This window comes from Lissotriton vulgaris, chromosome 6 (assembly GCF_964263255.1).
Source record: "Lissotriton vulgaris chromosome 6, aLisVul1.2, whole genome shotgun sequence".
Classification (NCBI taxonomy): Eukaryota; Metazoa; Chordata; class Amphibia; order Caudata; family Salamandridae; genus Lissotriton; species Lissotriton vulgaris.
The window spans coordinates 900,872,027-900,894,798 of NC_141694.1; the positions used below are offsets into that span (position 1 = coordinate 900,872,027).

Here is a 22,772-nt window from a genome sequence, read left to right on the forward strand (position 1 = left end):
GAGGGCGGGACTACAGGGGTTAAAGGAAGGGGTGGGATTGGGGAGGGCATGTAAGGTGTCAGAAGTGGAAGATCCGTCTTGTTGCCTTCGTCCGCGGGGGGAGATGGGCCTGGGGGTTCGGTGTGTGAGGCCGTTGGGGGCCCCGCAGCGGGGTTGGGGGTGGGGGGGAGGGGTTTCTTTCCCCATTTGTCCGCACGGCCTGGGGGGGGGTGGGGGGGCTTGCCCTGGACGCCTGGGGGGAGGGTGGGATCGGTCCCAGTTCAGGCAGCGGGGTGAATTTTGGTCACACCTGCCCCTCCTTTTGCGGGGGACTTCCGTTCATTGCTGCAGTGGGGTGCCCCTAGAGTTTGTTGCGGGCATTCATCATTAGTGGTTAGGCAGTGGGCATTGAGACACATTCAGCGGCGAAGCCCGGAGCCGGCAGTGGTCCAGCAGGCCCCCCCCAGCCATTTTCTGCAGCAAGGTGGGGCATGGGCCCATCCATCCTGGGAGCCTGCTCTATTCTGGTTGGTCACGGGCCTCGGGTGACAGCTGTGGGGGGCCGGGGTCGGGTCCCGGTGGAGTTTGTAGGCGGCACAGAGCAGGGATTCAGGGACAAGTGTGAGGGACGGACGGGACGGCGCGAGGCCCGGTGGTGCTTGGGCCTACCTGGTTATGGCGACCAGGTGGAGGGAGCGGACTGAGGACGGTGGTCAAGCTCGGCGACAGGTGACACCAGCAGTGCGCACTACGGCCTCCAAACGCTGGTCCGAAGTAGTAGGGGGGTCCGCGGCGGCCTGCCCTCCATCGGGGGATTCGCGCAGCATCCGATACAGTTTTTATCCAGACACTGTTAATTATGTACTGTGTATGAGTTGGCATGGTTGTGGTGTGAGAAATGCGTGGGGTCAGATGGTGTGGTTGCGAGGGGAGAAGTGGGCTCTGTGGGTTGTGTGATGGGGATGTTGGGTTGACTGGTTTGGTGCGAGAGGGGTCGGGCTGATTGGCTACTACGGGGGGTACATGGTGTCAGTACTGTTCTTTATTGTTGCAGTGGTCAAGGGGGCCAAGGTTGGACCTGCAGGTACAGACACGATGGGCATGGCGCCTATGGGAAAAAGGGCGTTGTGCTGGAGCAACCCCTTAGGTGCGCGATTAAGGCTGCGGGGGATGCGGACAGCTTTTGCAGGGATCTTTGCGATTCAGATGCAATGTGCTGCGAGTGTGGGGGGGGGATGTGTTGGGGGTTACCAGTGCTGCTGCAGCAGGAGTCATGACGGGAACACAGTGTGGGGACATACTTCACAGCGGATACTATGGCAACGGGATGACGGGGATGGCCGGTCAGCTCCCAAGTGGCAGTTGGACGTGACATTGGCTTTCAGGTGGATGGGGGCTCTGGGGTCTGGATGCTTACACTGGCGGTGGGGAGGAGTGTTCCTGGAGATTCGGACGCTACCCGCAACATGACGGGCGGGGCAGCATGGCAGCGCCACCTGGGCGCAAGGTTGGGGTAGTGAAGGCGGGGTGCTAGATGCGCCGGGGAGGTGGAAGCCAGGTTTTGGTGTACCATGTAGGTGGCGGAATGCTTCACATCTTGGCGTAGCAGATGCGCGGGGATGTTTGTTGGTGGGGATATTCACGCAAAGGTAAGGGAATTGTTGTGACGGGCTATGCCAGAGGGTAAGAGGTTTTCGTTCACGGGAGTTGGTGGCATGGCAGTCGCTTGGGCGTGAAAGGAGTGCAGGAGGGAATGCACAACCTATATCAGCGGACACAGGCCTGGGGGACTTTTCATGGGATGAGCGTGACAGGGCGGTGAGAGTCTGCCGCGTCGGCTATGGCGGGGGTGTTTTTTGGCGGGAATTGTTAGGGAGTGGTGTGTTTTTCGAGGGAACGAAGAGTTTCTGAAGGTGAGGCATTTGCGGGGGCGTGAATGGCGGCTCGGGGTGGACCTGTTTGGACAAGTGTGCGTGAGTAGCGAGGGCGTATAACAGGGGGACAGTTTGGTGCGGGGATGGCCGAGGTGGTGCGGGAAGGTTAACGCTGTGGTAGAGGTATAGGGCCGCTGTGTGCTGTGATCTGTGAGAGTTTGTTTGTCATTGAACTGGGTGCTTGGTACTGCATGCCATGGAGGCGGGAGTTTATGGTTCAGAGCTAGCTGCAGATAGGAAGGGACCGAGGTAGGGGAGGTTGGATTGCGAGGGGCATGTTGGTGGTGCCCAATTGGGGCGCGGGCTTTTCGAGCGGAGCAGCGGAGGTGTGGTGTAGTTGTGACAGAGGTGTGCCAGGACATGAGGGCAGTGGGGGCCTGGCGTAGCGGCGTTTTGGTGTCGGTTTGTTCGGGGGCAAGGGTGTGTGTGGGAAGATCACATGGGAATATGAATGTAGGAAGTTGGAGGGAAGGAGTCGTTTTTTTGACAGGGGGGAGACATTTCTCCTGGTCTTTACTGGCCTTGTGCGTAACAGGGCTGTTCTGTGGCGGGACGGTCTGGCGGAGGAGTGTGGTTCTTGGGGGCTCGGGGGCGGCACAGCTGTGGTGTCATAGAGTGGGTCCTGGGGGGGGGCACTGACGGGGCGGCGGGTGTTCATTGAGGTGTCTGTGGCGACGTGGGTACTGGGGGCATGGGGTTTGTGTTGCAGAAGGGTTTAGGCCGACGGCCATAAGAGGGCTGGGGGAACGCCAGATATTTCTTGCAGGACTACTTTTATTTTCTACCATGGGGTCTGGAGGTTGAGCGGGAGCCAGGGCAGTCGCCTGGATGGGGTGGCCTTTTCTCCCGGTATTTGGTCGACATAGGAGGCGCGCTAGCGGGTGTGTAGACGTTACTGGGTGGGGTCCACGATCATGGGGTGGTGACCTGGGGAGAGACCGGGTCGGAAAAAAAAAAGAAAAAAAAACATTTGGGGGGGGGGGATGTTTGTGCCTGTATGATGACCGTTGGGCACAGGAAATGGGAGGTTGCCCTGAGTTGTGGATACATGAAGGGGAGGAGTTTACTGGGATATGTCAGGTCTGGCATTATCCTGGGATGCTTGGCAGGGGAGGTGTTTCCAGTGAACGGAACATGGGGCGTCCTGGACATGCGCATGGTTTGTGCTTGGGGGAAGACGGTTTGGGGGGTCAAGGATGTGGAGGTCCAGGCCATGGCGCTCTGGGTGATGGAACTGTGAGATTGAAGGTGGGGGCCTTTTTTCACGGGGAGCCACCTGTCGCGGTCCAAGTATAGTCGGGACCGTCACTCACTGACATTCGAATGGAGGTGCGTGCGGTGGACGGTCGTCCACGGGGGGCACCTAGCAGGGACACAGTTTGGCCCGAGAAACCTGGGTACGGAATGCAGGCCCGGTTTGGTGAATAGTTGTTCACTGCGGGTAGGGGGGAGCCACAGTTAGCTATCCACCGCAGGGTGATATAAGAGATGAAGGAGGGTGACCGGGCAGGAGTTTGATTCCTTAACAAAGACTGAATTTTGTTTGCATTAAGATTCCTTATGGATCGAGAGCGGTCTACAACTGTTATGATTTGCCAAGGGATACGGAGGACTGAGGTACAAGGGGTGGATGGTCGTTCACCTCGGAAGTGGGGGGGGAGCATGTTGGGTGACCAGTGGTTGGTCCGGTGTTGTTGGTTTTGGTGGACTCAAGTGACAGTGGTGGACGGTCGTTCGCCACGAGGGGGGCACTTACCCAACGCACGACGATATACAAGAAGAAGTGAGGATGAACAGGCAGTGGTTTCATGCTCACCTACGACCAACGTTTTTTTTCATCGCCATCACATGATCATCTAAGATCACGTCACACTCTAGAATGCTTCTTTGTCGTCTTGAACTTCTAAGGTTACTCGTTAGTTGCAGACCTGGATCACTTCCATATAGAGGGGGGTCAAACTTACATGTTACACAGCTTTTTTTTGGGGGGGGGGGCACCTTTATGGGCCAGGAGCGGGCAATGATTTGCATTGATTGTCGAAGGGGCAAAGGACGGTTGTACAAGGGGTGGATGGTCGTTCACCTCAGGAAGAAAGGGGGCACATTGGATGGCCAATACAGTGGTCCGGAACGGTTGCTGGTTCTGCTGAGATGAGTACAGGTGGTGGATGCAGGCCAGGTGGTGGATGGCCGTTCACCGCGGGGGGAGTGAACTTTTCGGCCAAATGATTGGGACCGGACATGTTGCTGGTTTATTCGGGCATTGGGCAAGGTGGTGGATGGTCGTTCAGCGCGTTTTTTGGGGGGGTGCCGTGTCCGGCAGAGTATGGCCCCATGGGATGTTTTTGCTTACCCGGCATGCAGGTGCAGGCGGGAGTGATGGAATATCACAGCGTTGAGAGCAGTTTCTTGGTGGGGTTTGTCCAGGGGACGTTCCTGAAATGCAGGGGACGCAGGTTCGGTGGATGGTCGTTCACCAGGTGCTACTGAGTGGAGGCTGCCTTTGGGCACGGGACTGAAGGGCGCGTGGGCCCGTTTCCGGAGGGGCGCCTTTCGCGATTCATGTTTCTATCATGAGTGGTATTTTGCTGCGGGACCCAGGGTGAGGTGGTGGATTGTCGTCCACTGGGAGGCTTCAGGTGCGGCTGGCAGGAGGCGAAAGGTGCGCAGGACAGTGGGGGGGGGGGGGGGGCAGGTAACCGCCCTACGGGGGTTCCCTGGTTGGCGGTACTTTGGAGGGGTGGGGAGTCACATACGGGCGGATCCACCCCTCGGGTGGGGGGAGAACGGTACACAGGTGACTGATAGTGGGGCATGGGAGGCAATGAGCAATAAAGGCAAAGTCAACAGAGGATGCTTGGAGGGCAAGTGAAGGTGAGAATGGGGGAGAGGAAGGAGGTTATCGAGTGAATGGGTGAAGAGTCAGACAGGTGAGAGGGTTTTGGAAAGGCAGAATGGAGAATGCGTGGGGATGGGATGGAAACGTATATTTCATGCATTGATGTACTGTTAATAAGTCTAAATGATTATGGAAACGTATATTTCATCCATTGATGTACTGTTAATAAGTCTAAATGATTGCAACCTTGTCCTAATAAATGGCCTTTTACGCTTCAAGTAATAGCGTGGAGTGTAGTTATTGCGCGAGAGCACCAGAGAGTGATGTGCGCCCCATGCATGCTCCATGCATGCCCCAGCACATCACTAAGGCAGACGCCGGGGTTTCATGCACGATTGTGCAGAATGCGGTCCCGCCAGGTGCAGTAAACATCAGCTTGAAGTGAAAAGCCACTGACATACCATAAAACACTTTATTACAAACGGTGATGGGAGTATACCAACATGTAGGATTATTTAATTAACCAAATGCAATGTTGTGGCGATGACATTAAATAATTAGTTTAAAAAATATGCTTGTGCATCGGGCCCACGTCTCGGCTCGTTATGCCTGATAAATTGTAATTATCTTTAACGTGACATGAAAGAAGAATAAATTATAAGGTGGCAGAGCGGACATTAAGACCAAGACCTGAACTGTTCATTTGAGCTAAAAGTGGTGTGGGCGGCCCTTTTGAATTGGGGGCGTGTAACCGGAGATGCGGTTAAACCGAAAGTGAAAATGCATTCTGGGGTCCCGCTTTCCTGGGCCCCCCTGAGTGTCCGTTTCCACAATAAAGAGGGCTGCTCAGTGGACACCCACGCCTCCACTTAATCCTTGCACTACAATTTCTCTTAATTAGAGAAAGATCGCTCTGGGTGATCAATCTTAATGGAGCACGGGGGAGGGTTGGGGAGGAGCAGAGGCTTGTGTCCGCGCACAGTTGTTGTATTAAACACCTCACAAATGAATTACTAAAGTTAAAAGGATAATGTTCCAAAAACACCTTTACTGCCTCACAGAATCCATTTAACTATTACTGCTTTACACAGAGAACCCCATCTCTTAATAGGCACGCAGGCGCTTCAATGCGCATTTACCATAGATCACACATTTAACCCTCACCACTGGTTTTGGTTAAATATCTTTTGTTAAAACCAGGGTGGAACTGGCCTACAGGGCAATCAGGCAGCGCCAGAAGGGAGGGCTGATCTGAAAGGTGAGTTTGTAGGCGCGTTTGGGCAATTTCTGGGCCTGGTAGGCGGGCCTGTTTTCACTGTTGATTTCCCTGATATTACTACAAACATTGCCTGTAGTAAGTAATGCAATAGGCAGACCCTCCAGCATTTCGCGATTCACGAAATTACCGCGAAATCGGCAAAAGAGCGAGATTACCGCGATTTTTTTTCATTATGGCCGCGAAAAATGGTCTCTCTGCAGTTAGCAAAAAATAAATAAATGGTGAGTTCCTATTTGCTGTACTCACACACGCCATTATGTGCGCTCGTACAGCCATAACAGCTGCTTCCTGCTACATTGCAGTAAATCACTACCAAGTATATGTACTTTCAACATTAAGGACATGATGTTTAGGGATATGTTGTCACCATTCAAAAAGAAGGGCCCAAAGGGAAGCTGAGGTGAAAGAAGGGAAAGTGCGGGCACTTATTAGGAAGAATGAATCCAAGACTCGTCTCCCATTTGCATGTATATCTCGGCGTGTCGTCTGTGACGAAGACTTTGAGACCTGTACATAACAGGACAAGTGGACACGTGTCTTCCTTAGATATCACAGGCTGTGAGAATAGGAAAGGAGCAGGGAGGAGGCCTTGATCGAATGAATCTTCACAGATGAGCGCTGACTTTTTCTCATCACGTCCTACGCCACAGGTCAAGCACTGCTTCTATTTTGAGTATTTTTTGGGGAGGGGGAGGGGCGCGAGGGTCCTGTTTTGCATTGTCCTGGCCATCCGCCCTGTTGGTCGATTGTTGCAATACATCAAAACAATAATGCAGCATAAAAACACAACAGCACATAATACGAGCAAAACACATGACCACCATGTGAAAATGAAATATAAAATGTGAAAATATTCTTTCCACGCATTGCCACCTCCACAAATCTTATTTGCTAATGCGGTGGTAAAAGGTGCTAGCACCAGGTACTGCTTTACCACTGAGGACTTGGAATAGAGCCAGTCTCGTTTTTTGTGATCTGCCCCTTTTCTCTTTGAACACACACCGGCAGGCTATGTATCTCCACTGCACTAAACAGCATATATCATATTTTATTTCTGTTGCTGACAGCAGTAAAATAAGCAGAGGTTCCCACCTCAAAAGGAGATTTTCTATCTTCTAGGTTTCATATTGTTTTAATAAACATTTATAGTGTGTTGTGCCCTTTTTAGGATCAGTGTACATTTTTATGATAGTTTAAGAGATCACAGTGGCATCTTGAGGCTGGAGGAAGCTGGCCTTCGTTCTTTAAAGCTTGTTGCCCGTCTCTATATTTTGCACATAGCATAGTGCCAATATCGGCCCGCACACCAACCCCCCAAAAATCATGTGGAAGGGACGTGCCTGCAGCGGCAGCCAGCCGCTAAGCACCAGAAGGCTGGTGCGCTTGCCATCTTGTGGCACTACGGTGTCCGCCCTCTTATGAGGGTCCCCTGCGGCGACGAGTCGGGCGGCCTGCATATGGCCAATATCGGCCCGCACACCAACCCCCCAATAATCATGTTGTACATCAGTAAATAAACAGACAAGACAACTTGTTGTTGGGAAAAAAGTAGCTGCAGGTTTATTAGCACACTTATGCCAAAACAATGGTGGGTTAACTTACAGATGATCCAAAGGCAAGCCGCCCCTCGCAGCTTGCCACCTGATAGGCCAAGTAGCCCGCGGCCTTGGCCAGACGGTGCTTAGCGGTTGTGGTGAGAGGATAGCCCCTCCCCTGTCCGGTGAACCATTGGTTCACCCTCTAGCTCACACACCCCCCTACGAGGGGCGGAGCGTTTAAGCGACCCCCGGTTGTCCAGGTAACCAACCGCCCGTAGGATAACGGGGCGCCGTCACACCCCCAGGGTCCACCGCACAGATCTCCCGGGGATATTGGGCCTCAGAACCCTTTGTGCTTCTGCATAGGGTACTCCTGAGTACCTTTCGCCTCTGGATCATCCTGTAACTCCTCCTGCAACACAAATAACAAATATTGTGAAATTTTAAGCTATTGGCATTGTAAATGACAATGCATTTATTTATATGTTTTCAAAACCAACACATAGATAAAAGGGTTGTCATTTACAATGCCAGTAGCTCAAAGTCTCGCAAATGCGAGACCTATTGCATTGCATATGCTTGTATTTTGTTAGAGAGGGAGCTCTGTCACAACAGCATTGGTGTTCCCTAACTGCCAACATTATAGTCCGTCCTCCTGATTTAGAGTCGGGCGGACCATAGGTTTGACAATGGCGGAGACTACTCCATCTCCTTAGTGGTCAAACCCATTGGGCCGTCGAAGGTTTGGATATATATGTCCGTTCACCTAAATTAGATGTGGGGCATTGAAAAGTGATCAATGCCCCCCGCGCCATGAGAGTAAACTCTCATGGCAAGGGGGAATTTTCTTTTTATTATTTTCATGTTGACCGACCCATCTTTTACACTTTCAATGCATTACTAGGACCCACCATGACAGGAGTTCCTGAAAATACAAGAGAGCTCCGCTGGGACTAGAGATATCCCTAAATACAGTAGGCAGAGCACACTTGCCTTGGCGGATGTAAACAACTCTGTAAATGGCGATCACTGGGAAAACGAAACATGATAGGGGACCCCTGTAAGGTACGTGGAGGGGCCCCCTTCTGACTCAATCGGGAGCTCTCCGTACAGAGTACTGTGCTGAGGGGACCCGCGGGAACTTGGGGGTCCCCTGCACCACTGGGGCTGCAGGGGCCTGTTACACCACTGATGGCGATTGTAATTACTCCATCCTCCGATATATAATAAATCAGAAGGTTAAATCTTTAACCAGGGCGAAACTGGATGATGTATCTGACAAGCGATCCATTAAGGTTAGCCTCAAATTGTGCTTGGATTGCGCTTTGTGCCACTATTTCTTCTTAAAACTACAATTCACCAATTTGGATATTTGTCATTTAGACCTCATTTTGTTTATTTAATTTTACTCTATTTTCCTAATATAGTTTGGGATTTTTATTGTTTTGCATTTTAACCTTATTTCTGTTTTAATGCTGTGTAAATACTTTGCACATTTCCCACAATTAAGCCTGTATGCTAGGTGCCATAGCTACCGGGGGCTGAGCTCAGGTTAATTTAGTGACTTTGAAACTCCTCCTTGATAAGGGTTGTGATTATTTCTTGAGGTGGGTAGTCACCACCCCAAATAATAATACCGTTTATTACAGCATGTATTATTATATTTGGTCTACAACAGTAAATTGAAATACGAATCTGCTACTGTTCCCTGCACATTTACATATACTTGGAGTTCACAAATAATTTAGGCAGTATTTTCACCATTTGGAGGATTACTTTTGGGAATATCATCAAATACATTTTTTGTGACGCACATTAATCACAGATGTCTCCATGGAAATCTGTCAAATATGCAGATTTCCCATGTGGATGTCAAACAGATGTGTTTTCTGTAAGCATTAGGTGCACCTGTTTTTGAGGTGCAAATGTATCCTATTTTGTCTTTTTTCCTTCAAAAGGAAAAATATATTTTTCATAGAGAAACTATTTCCCCAAACCTCATTTTTCACGCCCATTTTGCACCCTAAGAAACATGCAGACCAAATCAGGTTTGTGAGTACCCACCACCTCTCGAGTGGCCACTTATCTCCCTTAGTTTGAACTTTCCGACTGGAAAAACAGACATGAGTATATTGTCCTCAGTGAGAAATAGATTTTTCAGCAAAAAAATCAAAAACCCTGATTTGCCAATTTTACTTTTTCTGCACATGACTTCAATTTATGTATTCATAACATTTTTTAAGTGAGACATATATATTATATAACTCCATAAAATGACGATTTTAAATATGTAACTGTGTGCTTATGCTTTTTAGGTCTCGCACCTGCAACGCAGGGAGAAGCCCTGTGGTAGCGTGACCTATTGTCGGAGAGTGCTTTCAAGGAGACAGGAGATGGGCACGCGCAGCATGCCGGAATCGGATCAGGTCGCGCGCGCGTTCACCATCTCCTGTCTCCCTTGAAAACCTCAGGCGGTCATGCGGTTAGTTTCACTTTCCCACCCCTCTCTGCCGCCGGCTCAATGCTCACCACGCGAGCTCCAAGCGCTGCGCGCTTTTCATGTACAGCATGCTCCAGCCCACGTACAGCATGCTTCACCCCACTTACCGGCCCTTTGCGCTGCTCCTCGTTTTTTGTAGCTTTGGCGGCCCCGTCCCACAGCCTCACAAGCCGCGCAGCACTCCTCAAGCACAGCGGGCGAAGACCGCAGGCGCCTCCACTAGCATGAGCCGCAGGGAACGCCAACGTGCACGCTCACGGCGTCACGCTCCTGCTCTCCCGCGTCTCTTCCATCTTAATTCTTCTACAAAGGCTGTTCTGCGCTCCAGGCCGACTTGTGCCCCAGTCCCGCCCAGACTGTGTGCCTCAACCCCAGCCCGAGAAGCCTCACTGCGACGTCCACGCATGTGACTAAGGCCCGCCGACACCGCACCGGACCCTCAAGAGGGATCTTGCAAAATTCTGTAGCGTCCAGCTCTGTGGGATTAGCACTACAACCGCCTGAACATGAGCACCGCTTCCTCCACGGCCTCCAGTTAAGTCTGTGAGTACCGCGGATAATATTTATGTATAGCATTCGAGGCCCAAGGGCCCGTATGTTTCCTTCATTTCCCACCCATTAAAGTAAAGCAAGGATTTTCTGCAGAGGGTTTGCAGTGAACCGAGCGCGCCGCAGAACTGCCCCTGACCCCATAAGGAAAACAGTACGAGATGAAGCACGTGCGCCCCTGATGGCGGCCGACAACTTCCGCTCCAAATACGCCCCTTGTGTCGTCTCCCCATCTCACTTCCTGTATACTACTGTGCAAATATTTAGCCTAACAAGGCATAGAGAGTGAAAAAATTTGCTTATTTGTCTTTATTATAAAAAAAATTCCTGAGGCACACAGTCCCGCCCAGACTGTGTGCCTCAACCCCAGCCCGAGAAGCCTCACTGCGACGTCCACGCACGTGACTAAGGCCCGCCGACACCGCACCGGACCCTCAAGAGGTATCTTGCAAATTCAGTAGCGTCCAGCTCTGTGGGCGCATGTAGAAATACTTTGGTGATTAACTGGGATTGGAGCAGACCTTGTATTAATGCAGCGTTCATGGCAGCCTGATGCCCGGAATCCCTTTCAATTTCAAATCCCCAGTGCGACCATAAATGCCATAGTAGAAGCGCACGAGCTTCCAAGACGGCAGCATCACACGTACCTTGCAAATGCTTGTTCTTATTTATTTAAAGTCCTATGTTTTCTCTTTAACATGGTTGGTTTGTGCGGTGACCTATGGACCCTCTTTTCAAGCCAGGACTCGTAGATCCACTCTCTTCCTTTCATCTCCGTGACTTTGAAAATGCATCTGTTGAGCCACTTTCTTTCCAGAGCATTGGTTCAAGGATAGACACTTCTGCTATACCTATGCATGCTAAATCTGTCCCTTTGGGTCTTCTGTAATATGCCATTTGCATTGTTACTCATAGCACTTGATTAAGTCACCTAAATCTATAACCTGTCCCTCCGTTTTTTACTCAGCAAAAGGTATTTGCTAATGCCATAAAAGACCTACAAGAAAGCCCATGTCATGCCGCTCATCCTGTGTCTTGCTGTCTGTTGCAATTAAGGAGGCTGCTGAGATCTCAAGTCCATCTGTCGTGGTTTCCTAATGTTTTCTCTTATGAGAGAGAGGCAGAGAGCCCCTAAGTGGACTGGGCTAAAGCCAAAGCCAGTCCTCCCAAGCCAAAATCTGTTCTTAACTCGTGATTTGGCACAGCAGCTCTCAGCTGCAGGCCTAACTTACCAGATCATTATGCCCCTTGGTGAAGTCCGGTTCCTTTATTCATGAAATACTCCAGTGGATCCTAGTATTTTGAGCGATGTTTTGTTCAAGAGTCCTTTCCCCACCCTGACGTTTGCGCAGATATCTATGCCTACATTCGAATGTGGACCCAGCACAAGTGAACTAGTTTACCATTGTGAGGTGTCACGAAGGATGCACACATTCTGGTCATGAAGGAGAAAAAAAACGTTTAGGATTTTTTGGGTAAGCCCTTTGTGTGTGTTTCACCGCTCTCTCCCTCGTGTATTTCCTCCCTCCATGCACGTCCCACCTCCTTATTTCTTATTTCTCTTAAGTGTGCTGCTTACTTACCTACTCTTGTGTACTCACATCAGCCCCATTTTGCTCTCACCCTTGTTTGTTCTCTGTTTGTGCTTCTTCCCCACCACTGTATGTTCTTCTGTACATCATGTGCTTCTTTCCAGTGTTACATTTCCCTTGTGCTGTGATTTGTTCTCTTCTCCCCACCTGCTCCTTTGTTACTGGTTGCCACCAACCCCACCACTTAGTCTTTATATTTAATTTGCTTTTAATTTCCAGCTTTTACACACACAAAAATCTTCATGCTAAGGTGGAGTCTGTTGACACTTTCCCAAGGACTTGTTTTATTTTTGTTCGCAAAATATATGAAGCAATGCCACCTATTGAGCGTAGGTATTGTATTTCTCCACCACCACATCACTGAGGGACACCACCACATCACTCAGGGACACCACCACATCACTCAGGGACACCACCACATCACTCAGGCACAACGCCACATCACTCAGGGGCACCACCACATCACTCCGGGGCACCACCACATCACTCCGGGGCACCACCACATCACTCTGGGGACACCACCACATCACTCTGGGGCCACCACCACATCACTCGGGGACACCACCACATCACTCGGGGACACCACCACATCACTCAGGGGCACCACTCGTCACTCTGGGACACCACCACATCATTCGGGGCACCACTCAGGGGCACCACCATATCACTCGCGGACACCACCACATCAATCGGGGACACCACCACATCACTCGGGGACACCACCCACTTCACCCTTCCACCGACTCAATTGCGATAACTTTTATTTAAGTATTAATTATTAAAAAAATTAAAAGCCATTGTTATTTGTAATATCAATACATCTAAGTCACGTAAATACAACACATATTGCATTACAAATGCCATAGGTGTCACATTTGCAAAAGTTATAACTATTGGCATTGTCATACACCATGCCAGTAACTCAAACTTTAATGCTGTGAGACTTATTGCATTGTAAATGCTTGTTTAAGATGTTTTTATGAAATGTTATTATACATGCTTTTATCTGCTTGATTTTGTGATTTTACAAGACTAACATCAAATAAAGCTCTTTTTGATTTGGTTTGAATGAGACCTCTTAAGCAGGGTCAATGTCAGACTAACTTATTTTCTGCTGAATTAAAACAGTTTTGAAGTCATAGTTTATTTTGTTTATTTGCGCCAGATATTATGACCTATTTCCTTGTCCAATTTTTGTCTACTTTTCTTTTTTCCCCATTCAAGTCTGTTTTTTTAGACTAGCTAGAACAGTTCCAGTGTGAGGTGGTTCAATGGATTTGGGATTGTTATCTAATTTTTTTTGTAGATGTACTTAATAGTTGAGCATTGACATATATTATTTTTTTACAATTTTTCCATTTACCAGATACAGGCATTGTTTTTCCGAATTTGAATTACAACTGTCTATTGACTTTTACATTTTTAATTATTTTAATTCAGTGTGAGTGGGGTACTACGGGGGAGACCAAACAATTGTCTAACAAAGGAGTTTTCCGCTTGTGTTAGGCTATCAGTGCGACCGTGGCCCCACATTTGTGCTCCATATAGAGCAGCACCTCTAGCTTGTACCTTGTATATTTCTAATACTGGGCCCAACGGTTTATGGCTAGAGTTTCGGAACACCTTGGGCTCGCCCCCTGTTGTTTAATAAATGTTTCAACTGGATACAATAAAGAGCACCACAGCAAAACTGTCTCCAGCCCACTCAATCTAATTAAAGTTCCCACAGTTAGAAGACTATGATATCGATCCGAAAACCAAGAATAATAACATCACCTTGTAATTAATATCCCTTCTCCCCCCCAAAAAAACAATTTAAGGGTGAAAAAGGGAAAAGAGTTGTGGTTGCTAGGTTTATTTAATGATCAGGATCAGTGCATAGTGTGGGGGATCATTTTGTCCAGAAATTCAGTGACAAATAAGATTTGCAGCAAGACAGAGGGTGTGAAGTTTCCTATTGTTCTATTGGGATGCCATTACTTGTTGTTCTCATAATGGATGTGTTAACTAAAAAGTTTAAATGCTCTTTATTGAAGGGGGGGCGGGGGGGGTAAAAACAGATGTATTCATATTTTGAGGCATAAGCCTCTAGCGGTTGTCAATGTAGTGAATTTGTGATGAGTGTGTGTGAGCTGTGCCATGGTAATGCCTGTCATATTCTGTTGAACCAAAGTGCTATGGGGGGAGGTCTTCTCTTTTCCCTAAAAAGTGAAATCAACTGTCTAGCCGCCATGTGTGTATGGGCTCATTCAAGTGAGGATCTATACTCTAGCTCATCTGACATTGTCACAAGCAGCAGAAGTTCTGCGGTTTCTGGAATACCCTTAATGTGACACAGGACCTCCTTCCAGTATATTTGTGTTACTGTGCCTGACAACCAATTATGCAAGAATGTCCCTCTTTCCTCCTCGGAGTGGTCAGGTTTTGTTGGCAGTGACAGGGAGTATGAGGTTTATGCGTACTAGGGTCAGGTACCACTATTACATTTGTTTATGCACTACTTCCCTTTTTCAGAATATCCAGCCACAGTCACTCCCATTTATTGTTCGCCAGGTCTCTTCCCTGAACCGTCCCAGGTCCAATTCACAACAGTATGTATTTTCTTGCCTGACTGCTATTTTGTAGTGTATGTTATGAGTTGGAAATCATGCCTCTGGTTCGCAAGAAATTGTTTATCAGCTTTTCAAAGGTTGTTAGCATGGGTTTGCTGAAGCTGTGTTTGTAGAGTGCAGCGCCTAGTGGTTTAGTTTGACAACGCTATAGTTGCTTTGCGCCAGGAGTCTTATAGCAATTTTCAGAGGACAACCTGGGTGTCTTACTAAAGGAAGTTCAGGCTCTCTTGTCCAAAGGGGCCTTACAGAGGGTACCGGGCTCGGAAATGTAAAGACTGGATGGTAATCCTGTTATTTCTTGGTGACAAAAAAGGATGGAGACCTTCGTCCTGTTTTAAACCTACATCCTCTTGCCTTCCTCGGGAAGGATACATTTGAAATGCTGACATTGGCCCATATTCTGTCTACAATGAATTGGGATGAATAAATGGTAGCCCTGGACCTGCAGGATGCGTTTATTTTCTCATCCTGATGTCCAACAAATGTGGTTTATGATAGGCCGGGAGCATTTCAAATTTGCCTTGCTCCCATTCCACCTTACCAGTACCCCTTAGGTGTTCGCGAAAGTGAGGATGGTGATTGCAGCACATCTTCCTGGGTCTAGGATAGCAGTTTTCACCTGCCTTAATTGAAGGGAGACTCACCTCAGTCAGTTGTAGACCACTGCCAGATGACAGCAAACTTCTTTCATCGTTAAGGGTTCACAATCAGCCTGCCAAAGACACACGTCACTCCTTCGCAGAGACTTCCTTTTATAGTAGCATTTCTGGATGTAGTGTTGTTCAGGGCCTTCAAGCCATTTCATTGTGTCCAAAACATTCGGGCTATGGTCCTGATGTTTTAGCTTTGGTCTGGGATCTCAGTGGGAGTGACTCTGAAGCTTCCTAGCCAATCTGCCTCCTTCATACTGCTTTCCAAAAGTGCCAGGTGGCACCTACAGGCTGTGCAGTTGGTTCTGAAGTTTTGTTGGGTCATCAGCAGGGGAACCAGTCATATTCTATCCAGGTTTCGGAGAAGACTGCAAAAGATCTGCAGTGGTGGCTTTTGGGCCACATTTCCAGCAGCGGACACATCTCCCTTTCCTACATAAGTTGACCTTGGTGCATTGCTGGCTTGGAGAGGTCATCTGGGAGAATTGGAGAATAGAAGATGTTGGCCTCACATGGAACCCTGACTCCACATCAGTATTTTGAAGCCGTGGACCATCTGCATGGTGTTGGAGGCCTTACTGTCATCCATCAAGGGGAGGCTGGAGCAGGTTCTCACAAAAAAAACTACTGCCATGTGATACTGCAATAAGAATGATGGGTTGGGCACCTGTGTCCTGTACATAGCGTCTTCAGCTATGGAACTGGCTAAACTGTCAGGGCATATCATTTGGTGTGATCTTTGAATGCTTGTGGGGGAAATACCAGCTGATGGCACCTGACAGATCACATATGGTGACTTTGTCCCGAGATAATGCCGGGCATTGTCCAATTATGGAGAGAACCCTGGCTAGATCTTTTCACCACTGCCAAGAACTAGCATTGTCACAGCTTTTTCACACTGAAGTTCCCAAAAAGACTCTCTTTAGGAGACTCATTCAGGCTAGAGCGCAAAACAGGGCTCCTGTAGCCATTCCGACGTTGCTTCTCTTTTCTGAGTTCTGAAGAAGATCAACAACGACCTAGCCCAAATCATCCTAGTGGCTCCAGATTGGGCAAGGAGAGTGTGGTATCTGGAACTTTGGGGCATGAGCATCTGTCTCTGATCAGCCTTCCTCTTCGGGGCGATGTTGAAGCAGCAAGACTGGGTGCAATCTTGGAAACCCAGTACCCAGGTACTTAACCACCATGAACAACTGAAAGGCAATTAGTTAGCGGTTCAGCAAAATCTAGAACAATCCCAAAACCAATACAAGTGGCAAGTTGACAGCCTTCACCAGTCTGGCCTTTGCCAGAAGGGGATCAAGTGTGGCTTTCCATGAAACACTTACGTTTGAAAGGACCATTAAAGTTTCATCCTGGGTTCTTTAGACATTACAAAGTACTCTGTATGATTAATCCTGTGACAGCTGAATTAGATTTTACTGTTGCTACACCCGTTCACTCAGGTTTTCATGTGTTACTCTTAAAATGTTATATAGCAACAACACTTGAGGTGCTGTATCCCGCTTCTACTAGAGGCGGATGGATACATGGCGTATGAAAAATGGGTTGTACTCAATTCTAAACGAGTTTCTGGTTGAATGTTTTATCACCATTGGGAAGGTTATTGCACAGAAGGTTGTTCGGATGCAAATAGGGTCAACAGTACCAAGGTGAGTATCAGCTGGCTCATTCCCTTTTGCCCTGTAGAATTTTACCGGGCTAGGAAGAGTGGAGCAGCTTTTAGGGGAACTACTGCACAATTGGTGTTTTGTTCACCATCAAAAAATGGGGCTGGAAATGGACCGAGACAGGTGTTGCTTGTCTCAGTGCTCTGTGTGGAACTGCGCTAAAGATCGAGGGTCAACTGTCTGGCGCCCCACAGCATTTTCAATAGAGAACGTGGCCATCTGAAAGCATTGCATAGAAACTTCCTGGACACCCAGCAAGGCCAAAAAGAGAAAAAAAACAATTCACTCCCCAAACTTCAGCAAGGCAGGGCAATTTGATGGCGGCATTTTGGGGCAGAATTTAATTTTCTGGCCTTTAGGCAAGACTGAAAATAAATATAAAATTCAATCATAAACACATCACCACTTAGACAAGACAAGTGAAGTGTGAAGGAATATAAACAAAGATAAATCCATCACCTCCCCTGCCCTTGTGAAGGTCAAGGATGGAGTCTAAAAGCACCCTCTCAGTCGTTGGACACGGATGAAAGGGGCTGTGGACACCTTAGAAGCTCTAAACGACCCCAGTGTAAAAATGATAAAAGTGTGAGTGACTTCTCCCCACTTAAGCAGTGGAGGAAGTTGCTGTTAGATTGAGAGTGGGGGGTTGAACCATTCCTGAAATAGTAAGAAATTAGTCCTTTGTGAGGCTGAAGACAGCAGGCAGTGACAATGATGCTGATATAAACAAGCATTGAATGAGAATTGTTGGTTCTCATTTCCAAATAGTAACATACAGACATGCAGACAAATGAGCCATGCTCAATAGACAGCTTTTTTTTTTACATGTGTTTCCAAAACGGATGACTGGAATTATATCAAGCCAATAAATTGCGTCAAATATCAAATACATGCAAGCACTATGTAGCTATTAAGTATAGTGCACTTTCATTCATCCCTTTTTGTTTTTCATTGCTAAGGTTAGTTCCTTTTCAAAACTGAAAAACTGTTCTTTTTTGCAATTCCTGTGTAACATTGTCTACATTTTCGTATTGTGTTTTAACAAACTTTGGTATATATATATCACTGAACAGGGAAGAAAGTGATTAATGATGCAAAATGGGGTGTGCTTTGATTATTGCGTCCACCTAAATTATTTAAGCTCAAATGCTTCCAATGCAACTTGTATAATGTGCATAAGCTTAATATTGCACAAACTACAAAAGATTCTAAGATTCCCAATTAATTCACAGTTAGCCTGTCTATGGAAAGCAAGTCAAATGCTATTTGTAAATTCTGAACAATATTGCCCCTTTTGTAATGGTGAGTACCGTAACGTTATAATTTGTTCTTTGTATTGTTATACAGCCTCCTTCCAGAAACAATGATTGGCAGTGTCTGTTGCATCACTCCATTGGTATATTACCGACAAATTCTTGGTGATGTGCTGCTGAAGGACAGAACATGCATGCAAAATACAGGTAAAGTAGCAACCGGTATTGTAATATATAATCCAAAATAATTCTCTGAACCTGTTTGGAAACCAAATATTGGTGTAATCATCATTCTAGAGAGGGTTTTGATTTTTTGTGTTGCAACGCTTTGAGGGTTGAAATTGGTAATTAACATTGAAGGGGTGGCAGGTATCTGGAATAAAATAATGTTAGGTTTACCAAACAGAGTCCTGTCGTCTATAAGATGCCATTGCAGCAGACGTCGCAATTGGCAATGAGGATTAAAAGAACTTTCAAGTTTGATAAGAATTGAGGAGCACTTAATGCAGACTTCTAACTACAGGCCCCTCATCTTGAATATTTTCTCCAAGCACCAGGCAGGATCTGGTAACTTTTGAAAGCAATTCCCTTCTGTATAGTTTGGTGGTAATATGGGACCCTGCTACTGATTTGTCCCATCCCAACATGGCGTTGGGGACTTTATTTCTGCACCACCTCCGCAGGCTGACATCCGTTCTTTTCTTCTCACGCCTTACAACGCAGGTACGGAGCTCATTGAATAGTCTCTACACTGACAGAGGTTTCTTTTCCTAAAAGATTTTTCCATTGTTCATTATATCCTCTCCTAAAATGATTGGCTTTAAGCCATGTAGTGATTGCAACTGCTAGATTATGGTGACAAACACCCACAATGTCTTTCTCTTTTGCCGCGGCTCCAGGCACAACTCTGAATTGTGCAACTGCTGCACCACAATGAACAAAAAGGTCATCTCCGGCCGCTAAGCCAAACTTGCCATTGCTGAACTTAGGAGAAAGTCCAAGAAGGTCTGGTCTCGGTTGAAGTCGAGGGTGCAGGTGTTCTCTTGTTCCTGAGGCCGATCTTGCAACTGATCATTGTTGAAGATTCGCAGTTCAGGTAAGCCTAAGAAAACTAAAAATGCAAGAGGTCAAAACACCTCTTCATCCCGAAACTCCCACTTCTCAGAGACGCGTGATGCCCTGGGCACCTCTAGGCCACAGAGCCGGTCCTCTGTTTTGAACCTGATTGTGAATCTTGTCCCAATGTGCTAAGACTTCCCTAGGCCATTGGCAAAGCCTCAACAAGTCTGTGAGCTCAAGCAGACCATAGACAACAACTTTGGTGCTCCACCAGATTCCGCTGGAGAGCCTTTGGGTTCTAAGGATATGTGGTGGTCTCCAGTCGGGTTACCATCAGTGCATCTGTCCCCACCCCCAACTGCGCCACTCGCCTTGCTTTAAGGCTGGCCCCTTCTCCGAGCCCAGTTACACCAAATTCAGTTCTGGCACCATGCCTGATACTGCATTCTGCTTCGCTGCAGACACTGCAACCCTAGATCTCAACTTTGACTCCGACGTCACTGATACCGAAGTCAATAGTTTTCTCAGAAGCTGAGGGTCAAAAAAAATCCTCCCCTCACGAGGTCACAGCCTTATCAATTATTCTCCTCCACGGACCCTGAAACATTGCATCAGCTGGTTGATGATGATAATAACAGTGGCACCCCTATGATGATGAGAAAATGTTCCTGGATTTGCTGGATGTCAGTGGGCTGAACACCTCACCATACATTGGTTTTATCGTCCCCAAAGCCAGGTATGGTGACAGAGGAGTCCGCCTTCTTTGTAAAAGCCATATGGTGAGTGGCAGAAGTGTTGGTCCTTAACCTGCCTACCACAGAGGTGAAAACAAGTGTCTTGACAGATATGCTTAACCTTGGGCAAACAAATGAGGACCCTCTTCTGCCCTTTAATAAAGTCCTCATGGATGTCCAGGTGAGCACATTGACAAAGCCAGAATCGTGTCTGCCAATTAGCAAGAAGATCCCGACTTTCTCCTCCATTATCCTACTCCTGAGAGCTTGGTGGTGCAGGTGTATGCGTGTCGCCTCAACTGAAATGCTTTCCCAACAATGCCACCTGATAGGGAATTAAAGTGAATGGAGACATTCACCAAATGGATGTTTTGTTCTGCCAGCCCCGCACTTAGGTCTGCCAATACATCTTGCCAACTAGGCAGATACTTGCATGCATTGTGGGACAGAGTAGCATATACCTTGCTGTCCCAGATGACATCCTTCCAACTCTACCACATCTCATCATGGATGGTCAGGATGCGTCTAAGCATTCCAGTAATTCAGGCTTGGACACAACAGACTATCTGATTAGGACAGCTGGAACCAGTCTGGTGCTTTGATGACACGCCTAAATTCACGCCTCGGGTTTCGCTAAAGATGTTCATCAGTCCTTGATGGACATGTCCTTTGAAGACTTTAGGCTGATTGAAGCAAAGACAGATTCGGCCTCAGAAAGATTCAAAGAGAACAAAGCCACTGCTAGCTCCCTAGCCCTAACCCGGCCAGTTCGGCGGATGTCCCAACAACTTTGCCCCTTTCAAGCCTTCCTAACAGGATCCCAACAATGGCAGCGCTAGAACGAGCCTCAGCAACAACTGACCTCTCAGTCCTTTTGGGTAGAGGTCAGGGATCAAGCCAACAGCCCTCAGGCAACACTCCAGCCCGAGCCCTAGCCCTAGCCCCATCCTTCCTTTGCTGCTGGAAAACCACTTTAATTAGCCCTTGGCAACTCACGATCTCCGAGTGGAAAATCGTATCAACATTTACCTCCCTGTGTAAAGGAGTAACCTAGCCGACCAATAGGTGCTCCGAAGTGTGCATCATGGTTAAATCCTACCAATCTTGTCCTTTCCTCAGGGCATACCTCCAGCACCACAACACCTCGCAGGTGACTGTTAGACCTGGCACCATTGGCGTGGGTCTCCCCTCCAATTCTTCTGTTGCCTTATGTGTTTTTGCTGGTGTTAGATGCTTTGGGCACTGTCCCACTGCTGTCCAGTGCCACAGTGTGAGTACTCCCTATTGTAAATTGATGTATGAATTTGTGATTCCATGAATGGCTGGTTTGGGTTACCTGTCAAACCCTAGTACAGTGCACCAGGAGTGCCCAGGGCTGGTAATCCGCATGCTGCTGGTGGACTTGCAGCCCTGGTTGTGCCACCCACATAAGCAGCCTGTAAAAGTGTGTCTAAGGTCTGCCATTGCAGAGCCTGTGTGCAGTCTGGTACTGTCATGCTGACTGGGCAAGTGCACCCACTTGCCAGTGCCTAAACCTTCCCTTTTCTTCATATCAGACACCCCTATGGTAGGCCTACGGGCAGGGTGCATTGTAGGTATAAGGTAGGGCAATCCCTGATGTGTGTGGCATGTCCTAATAGTGGATTACAGCCAGTTTCATTTTTCAGTATTGCAAGGTCACCTGTTCTCTATAGGCCAGAATGGGCAGTTAGATTATTACATCTTATAATCCGAACTGAGGGAACATGGTAGAAATTCGCGCTTAGTATGCCTGGACTCAGATTGATAAAATGTATCTTTTAGTGAAGTTGGTTTTAACATTCTGTGTTTGAAAATACCACTTTTAGAAAGTAGGTATTTTCTTGTCTAACTATCCAAAGCCTGCCTCTGCTAGGTTGTGTATTCCTTGTCTGGAGTTTGAGTGACAGGGCAGGGGGATTCCAGGAGACAGAATGAGTCAACCCAGTGGTGAATAGAGCGATCTGCATCTAGATGGGTGGGAGGAGTTGCACCTGGGACCTGAATAGGGCTGTGCCTACCTTCCACAAGGCTGGCTCCTCCTCCTGTGGTGTGTCTGATGTCTCTGCCCTGCACAGTGAAAGAAGAGAAGGAATCATGTCAACAAATGCTCCAAGGCTGTGTTTCCCTCCACAATGCTGGCTCCACCTCCTGTGGGGCGTCTGTGTTTCTGCCCTGTGAAAGGAAAGAAGGAGTCATGTCAACAGAGTGCTCCAGAACTGGTTTGGACTGGGCAAAGGCCCCTCTGCCCTCAGAGGACAGACAAAGGATTTTGTGGTATAAATATTGGGACCCGGATCCCAAGAAATTAGATCACTTTTGGACAAACAAGAAGAAACCTTTGCTGAGGAGAGGAACCTGAAGAAACTGAGGAGAGACTATCCCTAAGCTGAAGAGCTGCATTGGGGATTGGCCTGCAGTGGTTGCCTGACTGCCAAAGAGAGGAGAAAGGGAATTTGTGTACTTTCATCAACTTGTAAGGATCTCCAAGGGCTTGGAACAGAGCTTGCCTCCTGCTGAAGTCTCAGGGACAACAGCCTTCAACCCCCAGCTCCCCAGAGTTCCT

At 47.9% G+C, this 22,772-nt stretch overlaps 1 protein-coding gene across 1 annotated transcript in view; it reads left to right on the forward strand.

Annotated features, from left to right (window-relative positions):
- The window catches only part of NPHP1 (nephrocystin 1), a 699,686-nt gene that overhangs the window by 542,608 nt on the left and 134,306 nt on the right, over nucleotides 1-22,772 (forward strand). Inside the window, exon 17 of the mRNA XM_086926892.1 lies at nucleotides 18,490-18,602. Within this exon, the coding sequence (XP_086783018.1) occupies nucleotides 18,490-18,602 (113 nt within the window). The remainder of the gene's footprint in view (nucleotides 1-18,489; nucleotides 18,603-22,772) is intronic.